The 8,846-nt window shown below is 68.8% G+C and overlaps 1 protein-coding gene across 1 annotated transcript; it reads right to left on the bottom strand.

The window, feature by feature from the left end:
* Positions 1 to 1,919: 1,919 nt before the first annotated feature.
* Positions 1,920 to 3,824, bottom strand: CHLNCDRAFT_134361 (hypothetical protein; the record flags this gene model as incomplete). Its single annotated transcript, XM_005847387.1, has 7 exons — positions 1,920 to 2,042; positions 2,244 to 2,271; positions 2,406 to 2,506; positions 2,741 to 2,873; positions 3,044 to 3,123; positions 3,298 to 3,552; positions 3,684 to 3,824. 7 exons carry the CDS (start codon positions 3,822 to 3,824, stop codon positions 1,920 to 1,922), a joined length of 861 nt encoding a protein of 286 aa, XP_005847449.1.
* Positions 3,825 to 8,846: the final 5,022 nt, after the last annotated feature.

Here is an 8,846-nt window from a genome sequence, read left to right on the forward strand (position 1 = left end):
GGCTGGGGAGCGGGCCCGCTGCTGTGCCAGGCGCATGTGTGCGCCCCCTCACTGCTCCTTGCCGCTGCTCAGCAGCTCGCCCTCCATCTGCTCCTCCTGGTACCGCACGAAGCTGTGCCAGGGCTGCAGCAGCGACTGCAGCCAGCCGGCGCCGCCGGTGAGCGCGGCGCGCGCGGCCGCCGCGCCCGCGGCCCGCCCGGCCGCGCGGCGCCGCTTGGCAGCGGCCCGCCGCTGCGCGGCCGCGCGCGCCTGCCGCCGGTCGCCCTCCTCGCTGTACTGCCCCTCCAGCTGCAGGTACAGGTGCTGGTACCCGTCGGCCATGAGCATGTGCCACAGGCTGTGGAACAGCCAGTAGTGGCGCGGCAGGAGCTCGGGCAGGGGGAAGACGGCAAAGCCGAGGGCGTAGCAGGCCAGCGTGCGGCGGCCGCGGCGCGGGCAGTACTTGGGCAGCGTGCCCCAGCCCTCCACCGCCGCCTTGCAGGCCAGCGTGGCCAGCAGGACCACCACCAGCACCTGGAGGCGGGCAGGCAGGGGTGCGGGCGGGCAGGGGTGTGGGCAGGAGCGTGGCAGAACCCAGCAAGCCCCAACCAAGCGGCATTTCCTCAAGCGGCGAAGTCAGGGGCAGCCCTGCGCTGTTTCTCAAAATATGTATAAACCCACCTTGGAGGCAAAGCCCAGGGTCAGCACGCCGTCAGCCAGCAGGTGGGCGTAGGCGAGCAGGGTGGCGGGGTAGGCCAGGTTGGCGACGAGCAGGGTGGCCGGGGAGCGGGCGCCCAGCGCGTGGCCCAGCGTGCGTGCCAGCAGGGCCTGCGCCATCAGGATGTCCAGCCCGCGCCAGGTGGAGCCGGGCAGGCCCAGCAGCGTGGCGGCGGCGATGCCGTCGGGGTGCATGTGCAGCCAGTGGTAGATGAGCGCCAGCACGAAGCCGAGGGAGAAGAGGAAGACGTCCAGGCGGCGGCCGCGCCGCCAGAACAGCTGGATCGTCTGCATGCGCAGGGGAAGAGCGGGAGGGGAGGGGTCGTTGTGTGTGTGGCGGGGGGTGGGAAGTGCGGAGCTGGGCCCAAGGAGCCGCGGCTGAGAAGGGCGCCTGGCGGGCGCAGCGGAGCCAGGCTGCCATGGCAGGCGAGACGGGAGCCACGCCAGGCACGAGCAGCAGCAAGTTGGCAGGCGGCGAGGCGCTTGCCTGGGCGCAGGGCAGCATGGTGATGAGCGGCAGCAGGTCGCAGGCCAGGTTGCCGGTGTTGGCGCTGGCCACGCCGCGATCCAGGGGCACCTCAGGCAGCGCCTGATGCAGCAGCTCGAACACGATGCTCTGCAGGGGGGAGCGAAGAGGGGAGTGGGCGGCGGGAGGCCAGGGCTTAGCGCAGCGAGGTGCAGGAGGCGGTGCAAGGCAGACCGGACCCACCAACGCATCGGCAGCTGCGGGGCAGCGGCGGGCGGCATGGCGCCAGCCGACGGCGCTGGGCGTGACGCTCAGCCTCACCATGTTGCGCGGTTAGCGGGACTGCTGTGCCTCGGGGGCTCTAGACTGTCACAGCCCCGCCGAAACCAGATGCTGGGCTGCTTCTGGGAGGCGCAAGAGGCGTTGGCGCGGTGCTGTAGGGCTGTTCCACGCGTGCACTGCGCGGGGCTGCAGGCAAGGCCGCTCCAGAGAGCTCCACGCGGTGTCAGGTGTTCGCGTGGGAAGCACGCCGAGGCCCGGAATCCCACAAAGATCGCGGCTTTGGGCACTGCTGAAGAGATGCAAGGGCTGCGGGGGAGCGAGGAGGGGTAGAAGGGGGATGGCGGCGGGTGCGGCCACCTGGCGCAGCAGGCGCTGAGGCGCCGGACTCGATCTGGAGGAGGCCAATTGCAGCTTACATGTGCACATGCACCCGAGTGAGGGGGCGTTAGCATAGCCACAGGAGATACACAGGATCCTAAGTGAGATCCTCCTCCCCCTCCTCATCGATCGCCACGCCCGCGCCGCCGCCGCTGCCGCCGAGCTGCACCGCCTGCACCGCCAGGTCACCCTGCGGCAGCTTGCGTGCCAGCCGCGCCACCTGCACGGCACGGCAGCGCCGCGGATGGAGGGCCGCGTCGTCAGAGCAGGCTCTCCCCTGGCTGCGCATCACTTGGCAAGCAGAGCTTGGCCAGTGGCATCAACATTAGCTCCCGTTGGCATCAATGCACCAAAAACAGCCAGCTGGGCAGCAGGGGCGTGCCTGGTTGTCTAGGTTGGAAAAGACGGCGCTGCGCTTCACCGCCGCCTGGATCGCCGCGGGGTCGCCGCTGCAAGTGGGGCAGGCCGGGGGAGGCGGGCAGGGAGCGGCCGCTGGTGAGCCCAGGCACCCAGGCAGAGCAGGCCGAGGAGGCAGGCGGCGGGATGCGGCAGCAGCACGCGCGCGCAGCATGCACTGCTCGACCGCTCCTGCTGCCGCTGCCCTTGCCTGCGGTAGGCATCAAACAGCGCATCTGCCGCAAACGCCTCGTCGCTGCTCATGAAGTTGTCCACACCCAGCGCATCCTGCTCAACAGGGGGCGGGCAGGCAAAGCGAGAGTGGGCCACCTGGGCTGGGCTGGGCAGGCAGGCCGGCTGGGCAGCCAGGCAGCCCCGGATGGAAAGTGTGGCTGAGCTCGCGACTCTGCCAGCCAGCCAGCCAGCCAGGGGCATGCGCCAGGCCCAGCCACCGCCTTCACCGCGCCGGCTTGCCTGGTAGGTCGCCCACGCGTTGTTGGCCTTGCCTGCGTGCAGCCACACCACCACCGCGCCCAGGTATGCCTTGCACTCGCTGTTGCGCGCGCCCATGCCGTCGCACGCCACCGCAAACCGCAGCAGCATGCCCACTGCGTCCGCCCACTTGCCCGCCCGCACCAGCTGCGCCACCGCCTGCCTGCAAGGCAGATCGTGCACAGGGCAGGGGTGGTTGTTACAGGAGGCGGAGCGAGAGGCAGGCGGATGAGCAGCCACTGCCGCCAGCGTGCCCAGGCGAGCAGGGGTTCCCCTGAGGTGCCTGCTGGCCAGCCGATGCAGAGGCGATGCCTGGGCTGCGCTGGCCTGCACCTGAAGATGTCTCCCGCCATCGCATCCTTGCCCGCATCCTCCAGCCACTCCACCGCCTTGCGATACATCTCTTGGGACATCTGCACCCATGTGTGTATGTGTGTGAGTGTGTGAGTGTGCGAGTGTGTGTATGAGTGTGAAAAACAGAGAGAAAGTATGTGTGAGAGTGTGACGCCAGCAGCGAGCGAGTGGAAGGGTCGGGGGTATGGCGCGTGCAGCGGCTGGCCCAGGCGCCGTCCCGCGCCCTCGCCCACCTCTGGCTGCCGCTCCTCCAGCGCCCGCGCGCCCCGAGCCGCCGCCTCTGCCGCCGCCGAGGGCCGCCCCTCCTCAGCGTACAGCTGCGCGGCGCGGGAGTAGTGCGCCTCCACGTCAGCCCACATGCCCAGCTCCTTGGCCGCCTCCCCAGCCTTCTCCATGTTCTTGGCCGCATGCCACCCGCTCTTCTGCCGCTCCTGCCCCGTCGCCGCGTGCTCGTAGCAGTCCTTGGCGCGGTTCACGTCGCCGCATTGCTGCGGCAGGGCGGGGTGGGGTGTGGGGGGGTGTGGCCAGGAGGCACGGCGGGCGGGCAGCAGGTGGCTGCTGCGACGGGCGGCGGCGGCGGGAAACCCTGGTGGGCGTCACGGCCCCATTTCTGCCTCACCTTGAACAGCATGGCGGCCCGCTCCCACAGCGGGGTGGCCCGCTCCCACTCGCCCCTCATGCGGAAGCTGAGCAGCGAGGGGGTGGTGAGCTTGACGGCCTCCTGGTACAGCTTCTCAGCCTCCTTGTGCCTGTCCACCATGGCTGCTGCGATGGGTGGACGGACGCAAAAGTATCGGACGTTCTCCCTGAGCTTTCTGATCGATCACGGTGCTCGCGCTGTGCAGGCGATGTTGCAAAGAGAAGCGGAACTCCAAGGGCGGCTGATCAGCGACTCACAATGACGCAGGCCAGCCCGCAGCATGCCCGCCGCGCCGCTGATGGTGGCGGTGGACGAGCTTGCGGTGTGACTGCGCGACCTACGAGATCTTGCACAATCGAGGAATCAATTTATCAACCATCAGGGCCACTTGCAGCCAGCAGGGCCACTTGCCAACCGATTCTCTGCAGGACACACTTGGCCGCCTTTCCGCTGCCGCCCGTTGCCGCTCGCGGGCTGCCGCCTGCCGCCCTGGTCAAGCTCGCTTGATCAGGAGGTCATGTAATTGGTGGCGCAGCAAAGGAAGGGTGGCAGCCACGCACTGCAATGATCCTGCCATGATGCCTCATTCCTCTGCAAGCCCGGCGGCGTTGTTAAACGCCGCCGTCCCGCCGTACTGTGTTGCCTGAATTTCCCTCCCAAAACAGGCCGATCAAACCTTGTTTATTGCAGGTTGGTTTCAATCGGGCTGCTGCTTCCAGGTATTTGCAGGCAGCCCGCAGGAGGCAGCCCTGCTTTCAAGCCCCTTTTAAACGGGCGGGTGAGGTTGCCATGGGGCGGCTGAGGGAGCGGGGCCCCGAGCCCAATTACAATGAGACCAACAGCGATGACGATGGCGCCTCGGACGCATCACTGGGCAGCGTCGATGAGACCAGCCCACAGCCGGAGGCAGCTGCCCGCCTCAAGCGCGGGCCCTACGCCAAGCGGCCGCACGCTCTGGGCCAGAAGCGCGCCAACGGCGATCTAGAGGGCGCGCCAGCAGCCAGGCGGCGCAGGTGGGCAGTGGGAGGCGGGCGGCAGCGGACTGGCTTGGTGGCACCGTCTCCAGAGGCCTCTGCTCTGCGCCTGCCTGGCTGCTTCACTGCGAGGTGTGTGATCCAACACAGCAACGCCGACCATTCAAAACTTGCACGCCTGCCTGCTGCAGGGCCGGGGCCAGCCCTGCGGCCAGCGGCAGCGACGACAGCGGCGGCGAGGAGGGCGATGACCCAATTGAGTCGGCCGATGAGGCCTCGGCTGCGGCAGAGGCGGCAGACGCCGACTTCCAAATGGAGGACGAGGAGGTGGCGGCTGAGGAGGAGGAGGAGGAGGAGCTGCAGCAGCAGTCTGCGGAGTCTGGTTGGGAGGAGGAGGAGGAGGAGGAGGCTGAGGTGGTGCCGCAGCTGCGGGCCAACAGGTGTGCGGAAGCGTGTGGATGGCTGGGGCGCGCTGCCTGCGTGCACTGCAGCCACAAATATCCGCCAGGCATTGAGTGCCAGGCTGACGTCGCTTTGTTGCCTGCCCTTGCGCTGCTGTGGTTGTACTGTCGCAGGGCGAGGCGCACTGCCAAGCAGGGACAGGCGGAGAAAGACGAGGAGGAGGACGAGGAGGGGGGAGGGCGGGGTGGCCGCAGCACGCGGCTGCGTGGCGCCGCCATGCCCAACTATCGCGAGCCTCGCAGCGATGAGGAGGGGGAGGAGGAGGAGGAGGCGAGCAGCCATGGTGAGAAGGCTGATGTGGCGCCTGGATGCGACCGGCACCCTCCTACCCCTGTTGCAATGCAAACTGCTTCGCCGTATGCTGAAGTGTCGTGTTGGGCTGTGTATTGACCATATGCATGGCGGCCTGCAGATGAGGAGGACGAGGGCGAGGAGGAGGAGGAGGAGGAGCAGCCTCGCAGGCAGCAAGCAGCTCGGCGGCCCGCAACTCGCCACCGCGGGGCGCGGCAGCCCGAGGGGCGGCGCACGGGGCGGGAGAGGCAGCGGGTGTGCTACAATGAGGACGTGCTGCTGGTGAGTGGGTGCACTCTGGGGCGCGGGCACTCGTGTGCGTGCCTGCCAGGTTGGAACAGCTGGCGGCAAGCTGCCCAGCCAGCACAATGATGCACCCGCCCTCCCTGCTGGCTGCCGTCGCGCCGCTCTTCTTGCCGCGCCTCCCTCAGCCCCGGATGCTGGCCTGCTGGTGCTGCCTCCCTGCCTGCAGGGTGTGATGGAGGAGAGCAGCGAGGAGGAGGAGAGCAGCAGCGAGGAGGAGGAGGGCTCAAACGACGAGAACGCTGCGCAGCCCTTGCGCCCCACACGACGCGCCGCCAAGGCCGCCGGCCGCGCCATCCGGCAGCAGGCTGGCGCGCCCAAGCGCCGCAAGAATCCGAAGCGAGCCGCAGCGCCAGGTGCGAGTCGGCTGGCTGGGTGTGTGTCTGTGTGCTGTCGTGGGCAGAGGTGGGGCAGTGTGCGTAGCCGTGGAGGAGGCGGCTTGTGCAGGGTCAGTTTGGGGCTGCGGGAACGGCTTCCTGCCACATGTGCTGCGCTGCGTCATCAGCTCGCTTGTATTGCTCCACCCCACTTGCCCTCATGCCGCAGCATCCAAGCGGCGGCAGGCGGTGGTGGACAGCTCTGATGAGGAGGGCTCGCAGAGCGGCGGCGACTCGCAACGGGAGAGCGAGGAGGAGCACGGCTCGCACGACGCCTCCTCGTCTGGCGACGACAGCGATGGCGCAGGTGCGCAGCCGGCGGGCTGCCAGCATCATGACTGCCGCTGGCAGGTGGCTGCATGCTTCATTGGTCACCACACTTTTCCGCACCACGCTTAGAACCTGGGGTGTACCGCTGTGGTACCGCATATGTACTGGACGTCAGGAGGGCAGCAGCAACACCTGAGCTGCCTTCCGTGCCGCCCGCTCCCTGCTCCCCCCACAGAACTGGACTACGAGCGGCACAAGGTGGAGAAGATCCTGGAGAGCCGCGCCGCTGGGGACGGCAGCGGCGACGAGTTCCTGTGCAAGTTTGAGGGTGCGGCCTGCTGGCCCCGCCTTGGCCTGCTGCCTGCGCTGTGCGGGAGGCCCTGCCTGTTGGTTGGGTGCTGGCTAACTGCCTACTCCCTGCGCCTGGCCGTAGCGCAGGCCTGTCGTACCGCAAGACCCAGTGGCTTCCCTACGATGTGCTGTCAGGCGCGGCGCCCTCTGCTGCCGGCGGGCTGCCACCAGCCGCCTGTGTTGCATCGCGGCTAGCAGCTGCTGCCACCAGCTGCCTGTGCTGCATGGCGAGCAGCCCAACCGACGCCACCCCTGCCCTGTGCCTGGCGCTTCCCTTCGTGTACTGCAGTGGACCGCCTGCAGCTGCTGCGCAACTTCCAGAAGAAGAAAGCGGCCGGGGAGGTGGACCCGTATGGCGACCTGGTGGAAGGGGTGCACCCAGACTGGAGGGAGGTGGGTGGGGCCAGGCCTGGGGCAAGTGTGCCACAGCAGCGGTACCTGTGGTCCGGGCCGATAGTGGTGTGGAATGGCGCGCAGTGTCAGCAGTTTTTGGCAGGCTTGGCAGGTCACATCCCCTCCCTGCCTCCCTCCCTCCCCGGTCGCCCCCGGCAGGTGGACCGCGTGATTGCGCACCGCTCCCGCCTGGGTCGCCGCACCTTCCTGGTCAAGTGGCGGGGGCTGGGCTACTCGGAGAGCACCTGGGAGCCGGAGCGGGACTTGGAGGGGGAGGAGGTGGGTGGGTACAGCGCAGCGCCTCCTGCTGGATACAGCGCAGGGAGGTGGGTGGCTGGGTGAGCGGGAAGAAAGAAGCGGATGGCAGCGCCAGCATGGTGGCAACGCACTCAGCTGGCACCTGCCGCCCTGCTCCCACCTGCAGGCCCACATCGAGCGGTACGAGCGGTACAGCACGCTGCCCGAGGAGGGAGAGGAGCCGCAGGCCATGGTACCCACAGACGGTGCGCCGCCCGCCGCCGCCTCTCCCGCCGCCTGCAGAGCCGGCGGTCGCTGCGGCTGCTCTTTGTTGCGCCGCACGCGGACACGGCCACTCCCGCCGCCACCCATGCACACACCCAGGCGCCACGCCTCTCACCGCCGCGGCCGCCTCTCCGCCCTGCAGTGCCCGACTTCTGCAACGGCCGCCAGCTGCGGGACTACCAGCTTCTGTCTCTGGAGTGGAACGTACGCAACTGGATCGCCCAGCGCAACTGCATCCTGGGGGACGAGGTGGGTGATGAGGAGGTGGAGCAGCAGATCAGTCGGCAGGGATTGGGAGAGCCCTGGGAGGGAGAGGCGGTGGAGTTGGGCAGAATCCCAGGGGCAGAGCAGAGGGAGCGGCTGGAGTGGCTGCCGGCCTGCCGCTTGCGCCGGCAGCAGCGGCAGCAGCCTGGTGCCCTGCTTGGTGGCGAGCTGGTCCGCTAGCTGCATCATCCATCCTGCTGCCTCCGGTGCGCCGCCGCTGCAGATGGGGCTGGGCAAGACGGCGCAGTCCATCGCTGTCCTGGCCTACCTGAAGCAGTTTGGCAACCGCCGAGGCCCCTTCCTCGGTGCGTAGTGTGCCGCTTGAGCGCAGCGGCTACATGGCGCCACCAGGCTGTCTGGAGCCGCTCGCAGGCCGCCCCCGCACACATCTGTGCCTGTGCCTGCCTGCCTGCCTGCCTGCCTGCCTGCAGTGATTGCACCACTCACCACGCTGGGCCACTGGCAGCGCGAGATCGAGACCTGGACAGACATGAACTGCGTGGTGTATGCGGGCGGCGCAGCAGACCGGGAGGTCATCCAGGTGTGCGTGAGTGTGTTGGTGTGTGTGTGGCCTGGTGTGAGTTGGGGTGGCCGGCACGGCTGCATCGCTGCGCCGGCTGCCCCGCCCGCACGCCCTGCCTGCTGCGCCCTCCCCCGCCACCCGCCCATGCAACCCTTCTACCTTGCTTTCCTCCACCTGCCTGCCCGCATCCCTGCCTCCCTGCCTGCGCCTCTACCGCCAGCGCCACGACCTCTTCTTCGCCTCCACCGACGGCGACGGGCGGCGGCGGCGCGCCCGCGCCGTCAAGCCCAACGTCGTGCTCAGCTCCTACGAGACGGTGCTGAAGGACAAATCGCTCTTCACGGTGCGGCTGGGAGGGGCTGCCGGGGCCTGGTGGCTGTGCGGCTGTGCGGCTGCTCAAGGGCTATCAGGA

Source organism: Chlorella variabilis (assembly GCF_000147415.1).
Source record: "Chlorella variabilis unplaced genomic scaffold CHLNCscaffold_11, whole genome shotgun sequence".
Lineage (NCBI taxonomy): Eukaryota > Viridiplantae > Chlorophyta > Trebouxiophyceae > Chlorellales > Chlorellaceae > Chlorella > Chlorella variabilis.